The 20332-nt window shown below is 38.6% G+C and overlaps 3 protein-coding genes across 4 annotated transcripts in view; all 3 read left to right on the top strand.

Annotated features, from left to right (window-relative positions):
• The window catches only part of LOC114563914 (galactose-specific lectin nattectin-like), a 21821-nt gene extending 17029 nt beyond the window's left edge, over positions 1–4792 (top strand). For both annotated transcript variants that reach the window (XM_028590912.1, XM_028590913.1), the window contains 3 exons: positions 2593–2727; positions 3721–3832; positions 4039–4792. In XM_028590912.1, coding sequence (XP_028446713.1) covers positions 2593–2727; positions 3721–3832; positions 4039–4109 — 318 coding nt within the window. In that variant the 3' untranslated portion in view covers positions 4110–4792. The remainder of the gene's footprint in view (positions 1–2592; positions 2728–3720; positions 3833–4038) is intronic.
• Positions 1325–20332, top strand: LOC114563916 (galactose-specific lectin nattectin-like). Its single transcript, XM_028590915.1, has 6 exons — positions 1325–1563; positions 13653–13725; positions 15155–15234; positions 15614–15748; positions 19798–19909; positions 20001–20332. The coding sequence occupies exons 2-6, from the start codon at positions 13653–13655 to the stop codon at positions 20063–20065; spliced, it is 465 nt and encodes a 154-aa protein (XP_028446716.1). The 5' UTR covers positions 1325–1563; the 3' UTR covers positions 20066–20332.
• Positions 12805–20332, top strand: part of LOC114563910 (galactose-specific lectin nattectin-like) — a 56973-nt gene continuing 49445 nt past the window's right edge. The window contains exon 1 of the mRNA XM_028590905.1: positions 12805–12854. The gene's annotated coding sequence lies outside the window, so the exon portion shown is untranslated. The remainder of the gene's footprint in view (positions 12855–20332) is intronic.

Here is a 20332-nt window from a genome sequence, read left to right as displayed (position 1 = left end):
CTCTAATTTTCGGTCATTCTCAAGCTCGCTCCACCGTACATGTTTTTTGGCGCATGTTGAGCCTACGTCTATCTGTCCTTTCGACCAGTTAACAGTTTGTAACAGAAATTAAATGGATTATGGATAATTTTATTCCTATAATTTGTAGCTGACTTTAGAAGATGACTTCTCTATTGGCTGTTGAAACAGGTGACGTCTCTTACGTTGTAAAACCAGCCTCTGCGACTTGACCAACGGCGGCACAGACGCCACTATCAGGTGGCTTGAGCTGACCTGAGACGGGCTGGTTCAGACCGCAGCAACTTTCTCTGCGTGTAGTGATTGTCTAGGTCCGCTGACACAGGTAAGAGTGGTCGTGCATTTATGATAACTGTGACCTCTGCCATTAATGTGCAAAGCACTTTTGTGCGGGTTAAAATCCCAACTTTAACCCTGTTCACTGAGGTACCTCTACAAGGTTTTGTCCATCCCAAGCTCCATGCAAACTCCAACAAAGTTAGTTCCGCCATTAGATCTGAGCCGTTTTGCAGGGCCTCAGCGAAGAAGCACCTGTGAGCATTTATGCAGCTGGACGTGTCCATAGACCCACTGATCTCGAAGTGTACAGCTCCCGAACTCATGCAGCTTAACATGATGACCCACCTCTTGTTCTCTGCCTGTGAACCCTATCTTGCCATGTGAACCAGGAATGCTCCTCTTCTCACTAAAGAGGTAAAGGTGGAGAAGCGTTGGAAGTGGTCAGAGGTAAGTATTATTTCTCCCAGGTAAGTAGCACAGGTTTGTACTTGTGGTCGGATATTCATGTTTGTCACCAGGTATGTTTTGACTGTATATTGTGTTGCTTTATATTGTTAAAGCCAATTGTTAATGCCCTTTTTGTAATCCCATTTTGGAGAGAAGCTTGAGCAGGCTGTTCTGATTAATAACGAGGTCCTACTTATTCGTGTTTGTCACCAGAGAGAATAAACGGATATCATCATAAAGAGATCCTGTGTCATAGTGTGGTTAATAAAATAAACACAGAACGCAGAAGTCCACCGGTTAAACACACATTGTTAATTACATCAAGACACTGTCATACACCACTGACCATGACTTTCACACCCTGTTATATAAATATAATTATATCAAGTCTCTACCTGCATCATTGCATGAACTGTTAATCATGGTTAAGACCACTCCCCTTTCTAAGGTATATAAGGGCCTATGACTATGACCTATGCCTATTTCCCTCCAAAACCAAACCAAACCAAACCAGGCAGAACAAAGATTATTGACGTGAGTATAATGGACGTTTTCACATTGTATCGTCATCATTATTACTGACTGTTTTGCTTGAAAGTTTGATATATTTTGTTTTTGCTAGATTGCAGAGTTTATTCCTGTTGAGTAAAGATACAATTAAGAACAGATTGTGGATGCATTAATGATGTAAATCAGGTTAAGTTTAACCTAATTTGTTATTATTGAGTGTTTAATATTCAGATCTGTGTCATTTTCTTTCAGTGACAGTCATCAGCTTGTTCTTCTCCTCTGTGTCAGCCAATCACCACCTCAGCAAAGGTAATCATGTTTCAATTAATTATCACAATTTCATTTATTATTACTTTTAATAATAACTAATCCTGTCTGTATCGAGAGGACATTTTGGGGGGAGGGAGTCCTTACCCCTAGTGCAGGAGTGTAAGTTCCTCAAGTCATGTTTCCGAGTGAGGGGAAAACAGAGAGGGAGATTGACCAGAGAATCAGCTCAGCGGGGCACTATTACATACACAGTTTGTGTGTTCTGAGCCAGAAGGCAAAGATCTCGATCTACCAGCCTGTTTCAGTTTCTACCCTCACCTATGGTCATGAAGGCTGGGTAATGACTGGAGCTCATTGAGGTGGTTTGGGCATCTGGTAAGGATGATGCCCCTAGGGAGGTGTTCCAGGCACATCCCTGGGAGGGGAGGGAAGACCCAGGCACATGGAGAGACTATGGGAGGAGGATCTGAAATCAAGTATCAAGACCCAGAACTAGGTGGGAGACTATGGGCCCCGGTGGGATAAATTTTAACGATCTGAAATCTAAAATGGGTTGGTCAATCTAGGTGTGGTTTGAAACAATAAACCAATCAAGTGTCAGATTTTTAAGGGCAGGATCGCTTTGTTCTGTTGCTATTATGATGGCGGATTTGCCCGGTGGGATAAATGAGTCTTGCTTGACCCGACGCGACCTCTAAAATGGGTTGGTCTGGAGAATTATCTAGGTGTGGTTTGGGCCTTCCTCCTCCCCACTCCTTCTCCGTTGCATCTCCTGCAGTGCAAAAGTGTGGGCCTAATACCACATAAATAGAAAAAGATCAAACACTCCAGAGATATGAACACCTGTTAATACCGATGATACTTACATACATAATTCTTTCAATGCAGAAGAATTACTGTAACAGAGTATTTTTACAGTGTGGTTAATTAGTACTGCAGTACAGGATCTGAATACTTCTTAAACACCACTGATTAAAAGTATTAAAATGTCGCATGTGACTGTTAAACTGACCTGAGATCTGTTAATAATGTGATTATGTTTTTGTTTGATGATATTGTCTCAATTAGATTGTCTGCCAGACTGCTGGTGGGAATCTGGCTTCCATCCACTCAGATGCGGAACATGCATTCCTCAAAAACTTCATTATCCAAGTGAGCGGTACACAGAAAACTTCCTGGATCGGAGGCACTGACGCAGTGAAGGTGAGAGTTTTATCATCACACAGGAAGTGATGTCGCTCGTCTGTCAGCCTGTTCTCATGAACAATTCGTACATATAGCTGTCAAAAGTAAATCACTGCAATCTGTATGTATTCCACATATTTATTACTGTCAGCAGTACATTGCCTGCTGCTGTATGAGAGCGTGAAGACCCTCGTAGGGAGGAGGAACACAGGGCTTTTAAGCCGGGGGAGAAGAGTTCATGTCCTGAAGAAGTTAAGAAAAAAACACAAGACTATCACCAGGAAACAGGTGTTCATGTCCTGTCAAGACTATCACCAGGAAACAGGTGTTCATGTCCTGAAGAAGTTAAGAAAAAAACACAAGACTATCACCAGGAAACAGGTGTTCATGTCCTGAAGAAGTTAAGAAAAAAACACAAGACTATCACCAGGAAACAGGTGTTCATGTCCTGAAGAAGTTAAGGAGAAAACACAAGACTTTCACCCAGGAAACAGGTGTTCATGTCCTGAAGAAGTTAAGGAGAAAACACAAGACTTTCACCCAGGAAACAGGTGTTCATGTCCTGAAGAAGTTAAGGAGAAAACACAAGACTTTCACCCAGGAAACAGGTGTTCATGTCCTGAAGAAGTTAAGGAGAAAACACAAGACTTTCACCCAGGAAACAGGTGTTCATGTCCCTGGAGTGTTTTAATCCAAAACACGTTTTTTTTCCAATCTAGTCATTTTGGTGTCTAAACGTCGTCGCTGCATGATGCACAGTATCCAGCTCACTGTCACATTTTCTCAGCTAAATTTAATGTGACCGGCAGGCGGTTGCCTAATTTTATAGGATTTCATACAAAATTAGGTGATTGTGCATGTGTTTTCATACGATATCTTACAAACCTGTTCATGAGAATGTGTTAGATCTTATGAGTTGTTATAGAAAATAAGAAGTCTTTTGGCTAGAATGAGTTTTACAAAAAAAACTCTTGATTTCACTTTGACTTTAAACCAATCTTTCTCCTCCAGGAGGGTACGTGGATGTGGAGAGATGGATCCAAGTTCATCTACAAAAGCTGGAATGCGGGGGAGCCTAACAACCGGGGAGTGGAGAACTGTCTTACGATGAACTGGCCTGGAGGTAAAAAAAACATTTAAATCATCTTATCTTTGTAAATTATAGAGTGTGGTCTAGACCTACTCTATCTGTAAAGTGTCCTGAGGTAACTCCTGGTATGATTTGATATTATAAATAACATTTAATTGAAACTGAATTGTTGTATGTTGCACTTTTAAATATAAAAGTTAAATGTAATCAGTTACATTGGTTGTAAACTCTCTCTACAGGAAATAACTGGAACGACTTGGCTTGTACCAACCAGGCTTCTTTCGTCTGCTCCAAGAACCTGTGTGTGTAACTCTACCACACCATCATGATGCCTCTCCAGCTCATCTATAATCTCTATCATTGATTCACTTTCAGTTTGTTCAGCAGACAGAAACAGCTCTCTGCTGACAGATGACTCACTTTCACTTGTTTATTATCTGAAGAGTTAGGGAACAGTTCACATTTGGGTTTAAAATTAGACAGAAACTGGCTCACTGAGCTGGACAAAAACTAATCATTATTTGGACTTTTAATCTACAGTAAATAACACAAAATGAAATACAGAAATTATTTGCATACTCACACATCTTTTCCATTTTAGTTTACTGAATATTATCTGTTATAAACAGCGCCCACTCATCTGATAAAATATTAACACACTAATTAGATTTCTATCTGAGAGTTATTGTTCAGATCAATACAACTCTCATGTGTGAACGCTAAATATGAAGTTCCCTCAAGCAGGCGTTAGCCTAGCTTAGCATAAAGACTGGAAACAGCTAGCCTGACTCCGTCCAAAGGTAAACCTACCCGACATGAGTGGTAATGAACTTTTTATCCAAAATGTCCAGATAGAAAATAAAAGTGTATATTTTGTCGGACCTTTCTGTGATACAAGAGGAGAATGCAACTGTAATAACACTTCATAATAATTATTAATAATTCATATAGTCCACTGGTTTAATGAACTGGTTCCTTTTTATTCTTAAAACGGATGTGTTGTGTTCTTTATTCATCTGATTTCCTTTACTATATAATCAACTAAGCATTCAAAAATAAAAGACATATTGTCACAAAAACAGTGTCTGGTCCTGTTGTTGTTTCCTAAAAGGGACAAATCATTAATATTTACCCTGGGGGCTGAACTCCCAACCTTTGGGTTTAAAGACCTGATCTGATCTCAGTGAGCTATTGGCCAGGTGATGACACAACTGGCTTCATGACATCAAATAGACAATGTGCAGGACTGCTTCAAAATATCGATGTTGAAATACTGTCACTAATTTCACTACATTTACTTGTGTCTGGGTCAATGGAATTGCAAAATATATATATATATATATATATATATATATATATATATATATATATGTAAAAAATTTATGAAACACTTGTAAAACCAGTGGTGGAATGTAACTAAGTACATGTACTCCAGTACTTGAGTCCAATTGTTGAGGTACTTGTACTTTTCTTGAGTCTTTTCGTTTCATGCCACTTTCTACTTCTACTCCGCTACATTTCAGAGAGAAATATTGTACTTTTTACTCCACTACATTCATCTGTTACAGATTTAGTTACTAGTTACTTTACATATTAAGATTTCTGCACACAAAACACATGTAGTTTATAAAATCTGATGTTTTATTCTAAAGTAAACTAGCCAATAATATAACGGCTACAAGTCCAGCTGAAATGATTAGACCATTAAACACACAACTGTTTGGATCCTTTACACTTTCTACAATGGGAGGATTCTTCTTTGATTTTAATACTTGAAGTAGATTTACATGATGATACTTACACACTTTTACTTAAGTAACATTTTTAATGCAGGACTTTTACTTGTAACAGAGTATGTTTATAGTGTGGTATTAGTACTTTTACTTAAGTAAAGTATCTGATTACTTCCTTCACCGAGTTCTAGACAACACATAGATAACTTTAATTAATTTAATTAAGTCTACCCAGGTTGACTTAATAACATGTCTTTATTAAACTTGTCTGATTGTTAATATGAATCAGGTGTGTTAATTCAGAGATACATTAAAAACATGCAGGAGAGTTGTCCACAGCTTAATGCCTGATTAGATATATGTATGATCATCTCACAACACCAGGAGCTTGAACTCAGAACCTTTGACAGTGTTGGCAGGTGCTGACCTCAGGGAGCTATTATCTGGGTGATGACACAAACCCTCACAACATTTAGTAGACAAGGGGCAGGACTGCATGAAAATGCTGAATTTAAAACTAGTGTCAAAAATTCATCTCTTGCTAGAAAATTGAGAGGATTTGTGTACTGTGTTTAGAAAACATAGAGATGCCTGTAATGATTTTTCAAAAAGATCAATTAGTGACAAACTGAAGTCTATAGATGCTCTATTTTGCATTGACTGCAATAGCATAGATGAGGACACAATCCTCACCACTGTCACACCAAATGCTTGCTCATGGAAAAGTTTAATTGTTTTTGTAAATTATAGTGTAATCTAGACCTACTCTATCTGTAAAGTGTCCTGAGATAAGTGTATCATATCATTTGTTTTGTTGTGCATGATCAAAAACATAACCCCCCCACACACACACACACACACTTTTGTTTTCACAAATGCACCCTACATATAGTGGGAACTCTCAGACAGCTTGAGAGGTGATTTAACTGTCAGAAAGGTGAGAACCAATCCAAAGCATCAGAATAATAGCATCTAACTTTACTGAACAGCTGTGGCTGGAAATGGCAAAAGAAGATATTGTGCACATGAAAAAACATGCAAAGCAATAAAATTAATATTGTTCAACACATGGTCAAGCCTTTTACAGAAAATATTCACGTCTAACTCCCAATGTAATCCCAATCAACAATATATTCACAGTTAACCACACATTTTTATCCCAGTAACTGTAACAGATTACATGTACCTTTATTAACTCTGTTACAGGGCAGACATGTTGTTTTATAGATCCAGCTGCTGAACCTCTGGATCTGATGATGGTTCTGCCTCTCAGTCAAGGGTGGAGGTTTGGTTTACACATTGATGGGGGGACACATTATAACTGGGGGGTCTGGGGGTCAAATGATTATTCTCCTTTATTGTTCAAAACTTTCTGCATATTCACAACATCACACGTGTTTCAAAATGTGTTATTTTAGGAATCATCTCCATGTCAACAACTTATCTGTTAGAGAATGAGACCTTGTTAAAGCCAGAAGCTCTACATAAATCTGTCTTTATTTTTCACTTCATGTTCTTTAACCCCCCGATGCTGCAAAGTAGACACAGTTATTGTTTTCTGTACATGTTTTGAGGAGTGGGTTAAGATTATTGTTTTATGGCGGCCTTTGCATTTTTGTCATTTTGAGTTTGAGGTCATTTTGTGTCTCTTTGCTGCTGTTTTGTGTCTCTTTATGATTGTTTCTGTCTCTTTGAGCTTTTTTTTTGTGTCTTAAGAGTTATACGGCTGCACAATATATCGTTTTTTTATATCGTCATTGCGAAATCAACTTACGCAGTAGAGATAGATAGATGTTTATTGTCATTGTACAATGAAAATCTGGTCAGAAGCTCTTCATCAGTGTGCATACAAAATTTAATAAATAGTACAATAGTACAAAGTAACTAAATTGAAAACAGACAAAGGCAGCTAGAAAAAATATGAATGAAAGCAAAATATATACAAGGTATCTTAAATAGTAAAACACAAGTTTTTGAATAAAATTATTTGTGCAAAACAGCACATGGCATATGAAGCTGTTGGCTCTGCTGAAATGGCCTTATAATCTAGACTTCAATTATCCTATTGTTATTAAGCTTTCCCAGTATTCCATTAAATCTCACTGTAATTCACCTCCACACCAGTGTGTGTGCTGTTCGTGCCCTGCTGGTTAATCTGCTCCTCTTTGTCTTTCTCTATCACTCTGCCCCGCCCCCCTACCCCCGCGTTTTCCAGCTGCCTGTAAGACATATTAGGAGACAGCAGCAGGAGCTTCAGCTAGAAACAACCAGATGTGGCATCGCGGGCAGAAGAAGAGTTCAGCTCGGAGTACTGGCAGCTACAGTTGCCAGCTTGAAACTGTATTCTACAGTGTACCTACTGTGATCTACAACAACAGTTTAGTACTGTAAAAATATTACAGTACTGTACTGTATGGAAAATAAACATTACAGTATTATACTGTCAGCTCTTTGGTTGCAATTATACTGTTATTTTACAGTTCCTACAGTATTCTCCAACAAGTATTCTAACAACTTATTACTGTAAAACTGTAGGATGTGATCTTCACACTGATATAAACTAATGATTTAAAAGTTTTACATTTAAAAATGAAAACCCCTGAAATAATAATAATAATAATAATAATAATAATAATAATAATAATAATAATAATAATAATAATAATAAATGAAAATAGCTGTCACAGAAATGGCTCAAACAAGAGATGGCCTTACAACATTAGGCATTTATTAAAGCTGAACATTTTCAGTATCTACAAAAGCCATAAAAACACCATTACTACTTGGTTGTCAGAATTGTTTCTTGAACTATGGCAAGTGATGGCTAATATTACATTCATTAAATTTTGTATTTTCCTCCCCGGGTCAAAATTGACCAGGTCTGGTTTGACTGTTTGCAATGCAAAGACATCTGAGACCGATGGACTGAACTATACTGGCTAAATAAAGCCCCTCTCAAAGTCCATCACATTTTTTAGTAGAGTGGCCTAATGGGGATTCACCGTTGTTGCCTTTTTGTGGACCACCTTCCCCTGGCTGGCCTTTCTTCCCCTCTCAGGATTAATCCCAATGAGGTGCCTTAAATGTAATAATAGAAAAAGTATATAAAATATTAGGTATGGTAAGAAAAGATCATTTGCATTTAATATGGAAGCATATCATGTTTTCATTACAGGCCTTTACAGCAAAATAATCTTTAAAATACTCTCTCAAGGAAAAAAAATCATTACATCAACAACCTGCATAACAAGCTTCTCCCTATAAAGTCCCATAAACCGTTTTACTTGAGAAAGTAAAACAACAAATGGTAAAATAGAACCTTGTAGCCCACCTTAATTAGATCTGACAACAAATCAAATGCCCAAGCCAACTTATGCTAATTTAAGTAATGTGCTTCAACAGAAAGCTAAACTGGTGTCCACATAGTTGCTAAATGACAGTAACGTATGCTAGCGTGCAGCATGTACTTTTGACTCAATCTTTTTGGCAAAAAACAGTCAATCAAATGTTAATCCAACACAAAATCACGTTAGCATTATGCTGACTTGCAAGATTATATCTACCTTCTTAAGAAAGCCACGGGGACAGGATGGATGAGGGTGCGCTGTGCAGTTGACGAGAGAACGGTGAGGAAAGCAGCAGGTGAAGCCTCAGTGCTCCATCCAGTTTGGTGCTGTCAGTTTAAGAGTCCAGATGAAAACTATTTCTTCATCTTCTTGTTATTGTAATATAAACACTGATGTGTAGGCCTATTTCTAATTTCATTTCATTTTTAATTTTGCTCAGATGAACTATTAAACGGACCGAAGATCACGTCTGATTTAAAGTTAACTGAAAAAGAAAAATAAATACTATATTATACCGTAAGATAAGGTATCTTGCTGTAAAAAATAAATAAATACTGCTTTTTACCGTAAGATTGTACAGGAGCTTGCCGTTAATATTTTGTTCCTCAAAGACATCAGAATTTACAGTATTCAGGTGTATTAATGGAAAACGGTACACCACTGTGCAAAATATCCAGTATTTTTACAGCAATTTGTTACAGTGCAGTTTTTGGTCAATGTGAATATTTTTCAGGCGCATTCATAGTTGTGTCCATAAGCAGTGTATCGTGCAGTACTGATTGTCTTTATTGATTGATTTTACAGCTGCTGGAAGAGAGACAGAGTGTGCTTGCTGTGGGTGAGGTGGACATTTGTTAGTGCGCCACCATAGACCTGATGATCCGAAATCCAGGACAACACACCACAGACGTCTGCTAAATGGACCGAATTCAGACCGAATGCTGCCGGTTACCTCCAGCTCCGAGGTTAGGGGTGGACGGTGCTGGAGGATAGGACAGGCTGAGGGAGATTTGTTGTGTGTGCTGTGTGTCTCCTGTTGAAAGATCATCTACCATTTGTCTCTCCAAATCATGGATTCCAACTAGCCTTAATTTGATTTATGACTATTATTGCATATAACATTTTTTATTATATAGTATTTTTTTTATTGTACATATCTATAGGAGTATATTAATCAACTCACCCATACTGAGTAACGTGCACACATGCCTACTTATGGTGCATTCAAACAACTCAGACATGTTGTATATGTGTGTGTTGTGAGCCCAAGTGGCTCTGTTTATGGATCAGTTTGTTTGGGAGTAATGTATGAAATGTTGAAATAAAGTCAACAACCAGCATCCTTACATATGTGTTCTGATGTTCCAGGTGTGTTAGTGCTGAGTGGAGAGCTGTTGTAACTGCATCATCTGTTCATCTGTTGGTCCGATATGCAAACTGATGTTTATCAAGATCAGCAGGGATGGCAGCCTTTATGTGGGGGAGGATCAGTCTTTCAAAACCCCTGGCAATGATGGGGGGAAGAGAAACTGGTCTAACAACATCAACACATCGTGAAAGACACTCAGTAAAACTCAGATTTTTTTACTGTAGTTATTCAAAAGAAAATATCAGCAGAAAACTGCACTTTAAAATGTAACTGTTCTTTTTTTAGTGGTGCCTTATATATTCAATTCATTGTTCAGTTTTTTTTAATAAAAGAAAGTTGGCAATTATTTCCTTTCCTTTTTTTAAATTCAACAAGCAGTTTGTTATATTTTAGCCTTGGGTGGGGTTACTAAATGTACGTTTCAGTGACAAACGGGACAAGAACAGAACACAAACCCTGGACTCCTGAAAGTCCTGTTATTTGACCCATCACATAAAACCTCAAAGTTCTTCTTTAATCATTGTCTATGTGTGTAGAGTCCATCTTCCTTCACATTAGTTGGCAAACCACTCAAACCATGTTGTGTGTTCAGCAGGGATGCATGTAAGTTTTATCTGTTTAAAACACCAACACGGATATGATATTCCTGTTGGCGTGTTTAAACAAGCCAAACAAAACTCACATTGAGGACAAGTTGGTTTTGTACAAGCACAGACTGTGACTGTGTCCTAGCAAAGTTTCCTTGTCTTTGTTCCTTGTTCCCCTGTATGTGTTTACATACTGTTATGGAACTTTCCTTTGCAGCAGGGGGAAGAGTTTTCAGAGTTTAGTAAATTGAAACAAATAAGACAGACTAAAACCAAATTGGGTTTTTGTATTTCATTAAAAAAGATATATATGCAAATAGGAGCAACATGATTTCACAAAAGGCCTCAGCCCAGTGTGGAGTCAGTTCCTCCAATGAGTGAACAGAACACCAGGCTTATATACATCTTCAGAGTGACAACACACACACACTTGGATTATTATGACGCTACAATTCTTACAGGTCATCTGATACACATGAAGACAATCAGATGAATACAAGAGACATCTTGGAGTCATCTCACCTCCTCCTCCCTGTATGACTTTCACCCCCCCGTTACATCTTAACTGGCATGGGAAAACATGAGATAGTTTTAGGGTGACCTTGTACCTTTATCGGTTCAGGCTAACAGTGCTCACATAATGTTCCAGACTGGATGTCTCACAAAGTTAGAATCAAAATCTACATGTGGGAAATGAGATAAACTCTTTCAGCATTTGTGAGAGCAGTAAAGTACGAATTAAACATAAAAATATAAGGAATTGTGCTTAAATGTAATTTTCCCATTACAGGTGTATTTAAACATCCAACTGGATGGTGTTATGTTTAGCTAAACCTTCAAAGTACCAAAGATATTACCGTGCCCAAATATCTCAGCAAAGACAAAATGTGTTGAGTTTACTTTTCTCTATGGTCTTGGCAGGGTGAACAGCTCTGTCTTATCATACAGCTGCTACATCTCTCGTCATCTATGGAAGTATTCCTCTGCCTGGAGAGGTTATGAGGTTATGTTGGTCACTGGTCTGAATGAGACCCGGGTCTCAATTTACATCTTTCAGCCTTGAGCCTGTGTACTGTTGTCTTTCTTGTGCCTAGGCTTTGTCCTAGGCACTGCCTCTGCTCAGTCATTCTCTAACTCGCTCCACCGTACGTGTTTTTGGGCGCATGTTGAGCCTACGTCTATCTGCAATTTCGACCAATTAACAGTTTTTAACAGAAATGAAATGGATTATGGATAACTTTATTTCTATAGTTTGTAGCTAACTTTAAAAGATGACTTCGCTTTTTAGGTTCTTTTCTGCGGTTGCGAGGTCGGCGTGCTTTAGTCGGCCTCCAACACAAATAAGAAGGTCCTCCAAGGTTGGGCTGAGTTTCTGCAAGTGGCTGTTTCTGGATACAGCTTTGTTTGCCTGGAGGGCAGACGGTACTTTGGCAAAAGCTGTGCTTTGTGTGGCTGTAAGGATAACATATCTAGCTTGGGCCTTTTCAGTTTGAGTGTTTGTGGGATCTTGCCATGTGAACCAGGAATGCTCCTCTTCTCATTAAAGAGGTAAAGGTGGAGAAGCATTGGAAGTGGTCAGAGGTAAGTATTGTAGCACATTTTTGTATCTCTCGGATATTCATGTCCAGGTATGTTTTCACTGTATATTGTATTGCTTTGTATTGTTAAAGCCAATTGTTAATGCCCTTTTTGTAATCCCGTCTGTATTCATGTTTGTCACCAGAGAGAATAAACGGATATCATCATAAAGAGATCCTGGTGTCACGCTGTGGTGAACAAAATAAACACAACGCAGAAGTCCACTGGTTAAACACCCATTGTTCATCACATCCAGACACCGACATACACCTGATCCTGACATTTACACCATGTTAAATATTGGTTCAATATCAAATCTCTACCTGCATCACTGCATTGAGTGACAATCATGACTAAGACCACTCCTCTTTCTCAGGCATATAAGGACCTGTGACTCTCTTTTCCCTCCAAACCAAACCAGGCAGAACAAAGATTATTGACGTGAGTATAATGGATGTTTTCACATTGTATTGTCATCATTATCATTTTAAAGATTTGCCTGAAAGTTTGATATATTTTGTTTATGCTAGATTGCAGAGTTTATTCCTGTTAAGGAAATATAAAATGAAGTGCAGATTGTGGATGCATTAGTGATGTTAGTCCAGATAAGTTTAACCTAATTTGTTATTATTGAGTGTTTAATATTCAGATCTGTGACCTTTTCTTTCAGTGACAGTCATCAGCTTGTTCTTCTCCTCTGTGTCAGCCAATCTCCCCCTCAGCAAAGGTAATCGTGTTTCAATTTATTATCACAATTTCATCTCTTTTTACTGTTAATGATAACTAATCCTGTCTGTTTCGAGGGGACATTTTGTGGGGAGGGAATGAGTCCTTAGTCCTCCCAAGTGCAGGAGTTATAGTTTCTCAAGGTCTTTATCATAAGTGAGGGGACAACGTAGCGTTGACAGAGATTGGCCGGAGAATCAGCGCAGCGGGGGCGGTATTACATTCACTTTACCGCACCGTTGTGACAAAAAGAGAGCAGAGTTTAGGCATCTGCTGCCCCCACGACCTGACCCCTGATAAGCGGATGACAATGGATATCAAATATTAAACCATATTTATATTATATAATACAATTATAACTAGCAGGATGCTTTCATTTGATGAATGGCTCATTAATGATCACTTGCAGTCATTCATTGTCTGACATTTTTTACTTTTCTGAATTAACTATACGGCGATGGCATTTTTTTGCTAGTATGTTGACCTCATTTTTTGTTTAACTTCTTTCCACAGATGACATCAGTCTTTCCATTAGCTTTGTTGCTCTGTTTGTCCAGTGGACTGTTGACTGCATATGTAAGTACACTCTTAAGAAATAAATCACTAAAATAACAGAAACAGATCTGGCATCTCATTAGCTGGACTTTAGTGTGTACCTACAGTAAAATACATTTTCTGTTATAATTCTGTCATACAAAGCTGCTCAGTTAGTAAACTTCTGAGAAGAAATCTGTTCTTTAACTAATGAAACAATGTTTGTTTCAACACTTTTTCTTGATCCTTTCAACTTTTTTATGAAGCCAAACCATATTTGAAAATACTATACATCAAATAAAACATGCACATTGTTAATTGTCTCATACAATTACCTACCGCTCACATGCAGAGATAAAAATGAGTTTGAATGTTCAAATTTGACACAAATTCATTTATTTTCAACTGCTATCTACTCATTTATACATTCACCAAAAAAAATTGGATGAAACCACTACTTTTAAACAAGAAAACTCTCTCGTGATTGGTTGACAGGTCTGTCATGGGTTAGGCTATTGGTCAACCTGGGCCATTATTATTATAGTAATAAATGTATATATATATATATATATATATATATATATATATATATATATATATATATATATATATATATATAAATATATATATATATATATATATATTCATGTATTATATATATTTATTTCAAATATGCTATGTTGTATATTCATGTCATGGTTATCTGGTTGGCTTTAATGTATGTTATTTTAACAGTTTATTGTTAAATGTTAAAACATTTTATGTATAATAATAACTGTTTTTAATGATTAAGAAATCGTTTGTAAACTGTCAGTATTAATCACTGACAAAGTATTAACTATCTGAAGTCATAAACTTATTATTGTATATGACACTAAACTAATGATGAAATAACATTAATTATAACATTAATAATAATGAGTAAACATTATAAATCATCAATTCATTGTCTTTTAACAGTAAAGTACATCTTAAGTAAAGATGAATTAACTATAAATGTACCATTTATTAGTGATGGTTATTATGAAGTGTTTCCTTTAGTTCTCCTCATTGTCAGCCAAGTGAAGCATGATTCAGGCATGTCTTTCATGATGATGCTTGATGAATTCTGTCTGAGATATGTCACTCATACGTACATTTTGTAACCCCATCCACAATATTCCTAAACCTAACTGTCCCGTTAAACCTGCATCCTGACCCAGAGCATCAAAAAGTGAAACACCAGAGGGCTAGATGCTGAAGGAGACTTTTTGCGTCGCCAATACACCTGACCAAGCGCTGCTTTTGGACACACTGACACATTTTAGCAATACAGAGGAAGTTTATTCAGAACAGTATCTCTGACTCGTTGGGTTGCTCTGATTGTAGTCTTGCATTGCCAGCTCTATCTCCACAGCGCTGCACAGCAACTATCCCATAAATGACCAGTTGTCAATATGGACTAGTCTAAATGTTTTTGGCTTGTTTGTTCATCCAGGCTTCCTGCCCTCCTGGTTGGAGACAGTTTGGCTCTCGCTGTTTCGGTTTCCACATGCAGACAAAGACCTGGATCAATGCAGAGGTACAGCAGTTATTATCTATCATAACACATGTATGCTTAATACCAATGTACTCTAATACTTTACTGCAGTAAAACTACTAATACCACACTGTAAAAATACTCTGTTAGAGTAAAAGTCCTGCATTGAAAGTATGTCAGTATCATCAAGAAAATGTAGCTAGTTAAATTATTAATACCAGTAACTAAGTAGCATACATTTACTGTTAGTGTAATATAGTATTTTTACAGTTTGGTATTAGTAGTTTTACTGAATTAAAGGATCTGAATACTTCTTACACCACTGATTAAAAGTATAAAAATGTCCCCTGTGACTCTAAAACTGCCCTGAGATCTGTTAATAATGTGATTATTATAAAACTGAATATATTGTCTCCATTAGATTTTCTGCCAGAACGCTGGTGGGCATCTTGCCTCCATCCACTCAGCTGCTGAACATGGATTCATCAGAAGCCTAATTAACCAAGTGTCCGGCGCAAACACACAGGCCTGGCTCGGAGGCAGTGATGCAGTGCAGGTGAGACTTTTATCATCACACAGGAAGTGATGTCGCTCATCTCTCAGCCTGTTCTCATGAAGGATTTGTACATATAGCTGTGAAAAGTAAATAATCTGTATGTAGTCCATGTATTTACTACTGTCAGCAGCACACTGACTGCTGCTGTATGAGAGCGTGAAGATCCTCTTAGAGCGCTGACACACCAGGCCGATTATCGTCCGTGGGACAGTCTGGCGAGGTCGGTGACTCCAGTCTGTTCGGTGTGTCCCGTGCCGTCGTCAGTCTGGGGGGCTGTCGGCCTTCATTTGGTCCGACCTGACATGTTTGGTCGGAGGGGGGGGCAGTCGGGACTTACCCGGAAATGACGAGCAGGATGAGTGTGACTAGAGTCTCTCAAAATCTGAGTAGAATCTTCTAAACTGACCTTTGTTGATCTGAAATGAAGACAGATTCAGCAACTGCATCAAGGCCTATTTCTCTCTTAAAATGTTTTCATGAACATGTTTCAGTGAACTATTTTAGTCCAATATGAGATCGTATTCTGAACGGCCGCCATGACAGTCTGGCTTTGGATTTCCGGAGAAAACAAACCCATGTGACGCGTTCGTCCAATCAGCTGCCGGTTTTCATTACTTGGGCAACAATCCAGAGTAGCGCTGCCTGCTGTTATGGAGACGTATTACGTTTCTCAGCCGCCACATGAAGTAAACAAACACAGCTGCGTTAATTTTGTTAATTTTTTTAACGAGTTAAATATTAAAAAATTAACGCGTTAATTTTGACAGCCCTAGAGAAAACCAAAGACTTTCACCCAGGAAACAGGTGTTCATGTCCTGAAGAAGTGAAGGAGAAAACACAAGACTTTCACCCAGGAAACAGGTGTTCATGTCCTGATGAAGTTAAGGAGAAAACCAAAGACTTTCACCCAGGAAACAGGTGTTCATGTCCTGAAGAAGTGAAGGAGAAAACACAAGACTTTCACCCAGGAAACAGGTGTTCATGTCCTGATGAAGTTAAGGAGAAAACACAAGACTTTCACCCAGGAAACAGGTGTTCATGTCCTGAAGAAGTTAAGGAGAAAACACAAGACTTTCACCCAGGAAACAGGTGTTCATGTCCTGATGAAGTTAAGGAGAAAACACAAGACTTTCACCCAGGAAACAGGTGTTCATGTCCTGATGAAGTTAAGGAGAAAACACAAGACTTTCACCCAGGAAACAGGTGTTCATGTCCTGATGAAGTTAAGGAGAAAACACAAGACTTTCACCCAGGAAACAGGTGTTCATGTCCTGATGAAGTTATGGAGAAAACACAAGACTTTCACCCAGGAAACAGGTGTTCATGTCCTGAAGAAGTTAAGGAGAAAACACAAGACTTTCACCCAGGAAACAGGTGTTCGTGTCCTGATGAAGTTAAGGGGAAAACACAAGACTTTCACCCAGGAAACAGGTGTTCGTGTCCTGATGAAGTTAAGGAGAAAACACAAGACTTTCACCCAGGAAACAGGTGTTCATGTCCTGATGAAGTTAAGGAGAAAACACAAGACTTTCACCCAGGAAACAGGTGTTCGTGTCCTGAAGAAGTTAAGGAGAAAACACAAGACTTTCACCCAGGAAACAGGTGTTCATGTCCTGATGAAGTTAAGGAGAAAACACAAGACTTTCACCCAGGAAACAGGTGTTCATGTCCTGATGAAGTTAAGGAGAAAACACAAGACTTTCACCCAGGAAACAGGTGTTCATGTCCTGAAGAAGTTAAGGAGAAAACACAAGACTTTCACCCAGGAAACAGGTGTTCATGTCCTGATGAAGTTAAGGAGAAAACACAAGACTTTCACCCAGGAAACAGGTGTTCATGTCCTGATGAAGTTAAGGAGAAAACACAAGACTTTCACCCAGGAAACAGGTGTTCATGTCCTGATGAAGTTAAGGAGAAAACACAAGACTTTCACCCAGGAAACAGGTGTTCATGTCCTGAAAGAAGTTAAGGAGAAAACACAAGACTTTCAACCAGGAAACAGGTGTTCATGTCCTGAAGAAGTTAAGGAGAAAACACAAGACTTTCACCCAGGAAACAGGTGTTCATGTCCTGAAGAAGTTAAGGAGAAAACACAAGACTTTCACCCAGGAAACAGGTGTTCATGTCTGGAAGAAGTTAAGGAGAAAACACAAGACTTTCACCCAGGAAACAGGTGTTCATGTCCTGAAGAAGTTAAGAAGAAAACACACAACTTTCACCCAGGAAACAGGTGTTTATGTCCTGAAGAAGTTAATGGGAAAACACAAGACTTTCACCCAGGAAACAGGTGTTCATGTCCTGAAGAAGTGAAGGAGAAAACACAAGACTTTCATCCAGGAAACAGGGGTTCATGTCCTGATGAAGTTAAGGAGAAAACACAAGACTTTCACCCAGGAAACAGGTGTTCATGTCCTGAAGAAGTTAAGGAGAAAACACAAGACTTTCAACCAGGAAACAGGTGTTCATGTCCTGAAGAAGTTAAGGAGAAAACACAAGACTTTCACCCAGGAAACAGGTGTTCATGTCCTGAAGAAGTTAAGAAGAAAACACAAGACTTTCACCCAGGAAACAGGTGTTCATGTCCTGAAGAAGTTAAGGAGAAAACACAAGACTTTCACCCAGGAAACAGGTGTTTATGTCTGGAAGAAGTTAAGGAGAAAACACAAGACTTTCACCCAGGAAACAGGTGTTCATGTCCTGAAGAAGTTAAGAAGAAAACACACAACTTTCACCCAGGAAACAGGTGTTCATGTCCTGAAGAAGTTAAGGAGAAAACACAAGACTTTCACCCAGGAAACAGGTGTTCATGTCCTGAAGAAGTTAAGGAGAAAACACAAGACTTTCATCCAGGAAACAGGTGTTCATGTCCTGAAGAAGTTAAGGGGAAAACACACAACTTTCACCCAGGAAACAGGTGTTCATGTCCTGAAGAAGTTAAGGAGAAAACACAAGACTTTCACCCAGGAAACAGGTGTTCATGTCCTGGAAGAAGTTAAGGAGAAAACACAAGACTTTCACCCAGGAAACAGGTGTTCATGTCTGGAAGAAGTTAAGGAGAAAACACAAGACTTTCACCCAGGAAACAGGTGTTCATGTCCTGAAGAAGTTAAGAAGAAAACACAAGACTTTCACCCAGGAAACAGGTGTTCATGTCCTGAAGAAGTTAAGGGGAAAACACAAGACTTTCACCCAGGAAACAGGTGTTCATGTCCTGAAGAAGTTAAGGAGAAAACACAAGACTTTCACCCAGGAAACAGGTGTTCATGTCCTGAAGAAGTTAAGGAGAAAACACAAGACTTTCACCCAGGAAACAGGTGTTCATGTCCTGAAGAAGTTAAGGAGAAAACACAAGACTTTCACCCAGGAAACAGGTGTTCATGTCCTGAAGAAGTTAAGGAGAAAACACAAGACTTTCACCCAGGAAACAGGTGTTCATGTCCTGAAGAATTTAAAGAGAAAACACAAGACTTTCACCCAGGAAACAGGTGTTCATGTCCTGAAGAAGTTAAGGAGAAAACACAAGACTTTCACCCAGGAAACAGGTGTTCATGTCCTGAAGAAGTTAAGGAGAAAACACAAGACTTTCACCCAGGAAACAGGTGTTCATGTCCTGAAGAAGTTGAGGAGAAAACACAAGACTTTCACCCAGGAAACAGGTGTTCATGTCCTGAAGAAGTTAAGGAGAAAACACAAGACCTTCACCCAGGAAACAGGTGTTCATGTCCTGAAGAAGTTAAGGAGAAAACACAAGACTTTCACCCAGGAAACAGGTGTTCATGTCCTGGAAGAAGTTGAGGAGAATAGTGTTTTAATCCAAACCACCATCTTTTTTCTAATCTTAACTAGTCGTTTTGGTTTTTCTAAACTTTACTGTTGTCGCTGCATGACGCTCACCTTTTCTCTGCTAAATGTAACTGTAAAGACCGGTAACCTTAACTGTCATGTGACTAGTATAAAACAAGTAGGATCTTCTTGTGGCCTGAATGAGTATTACAACAAAACAAACTCTTGATTTCCCTTTGACATTAAAACAACCTTTTCTCCTGCAGGTGTTTATGTGGTTGTGGACTGATGGATCCCAATTTGACTACACAAGCTGGGCTGCGGGGGAGCCTAACAACTTCCGTGGAGGGGAGTTCTGTCTTCTGATGAACTGGAATGGTAAAAAAAAACAACCATTCAAAACGTCTTGTTGTAGGTTGCATTATTAAATACTGTATGAAAGTTAAATGGTTGGAAACTCTCTCTACAGGAAACTCCTGGAACGACGGGACTTGTAACTCCCGGCTTCCTTTCGTGTGCTCCAAGAACCTGTAACTCTACCACACCATCATGATGCCTCTCCAGCTCATCTATAATCTCTATCATTGATTCACTTTCAGTTTGTTCAGCAGACAGAAACAGCTCTCTGCTGACAGATGACTCACTTTCACTTGTTTATTATCTGAAGAGTTAGGGAACAGTTCACATTTGGGTTTAAGATTAGACAGAAACTGGCTCACTGAGCTGGACAAAAACTAATCAGTAATTGGACTCTTAATCTACAGTAAATAACAAAATTTAAAAATACATAAAACATTTGAA

This window comes from Perca flavescens, chromosome 11, assembly GCF_004354835.1.
Source record: "Perca flavescens isolate YP-PL-M2 chromosome 11, PFLA_1.0, whole genome shotgun sequence".
Classification (NCBI taxonomy): domain Eukaryota; kingdom Metazoa; phylum Chordata; class Actinopteri; order Perciformes; family Percidae; genus Perca; species Perca flavescens.
This window is presented reverse-complemented; position numbering and strand designations above follow the sequence as displayed.

Excerpts from the sequence above, each read along its gene's own strand:
- LOC114563916 (XM_028590915.1), top strand. The coding sequence starts at position 13,653 with ATGACATCAGTCTTTCCATTAGCTTTGTTGCTCTGTTTGTCCAGTGGA. Across the intron at positions 15,235-15,613 it reads AGACCTGGATCAATGCAGAG|ATTTTCTGCCAGAACGCTGG; the intron begins GTACAGCAGTTA and ends TGTCTCCATTAG. Across the intron at positions 19,910-20,000 it reads TCTTCTGATGAACTGGAATG|GAAACTCCTGGAACGACGGG; the intron begins GTAAAAAAAAAC and ends CTCTCTCTACAG.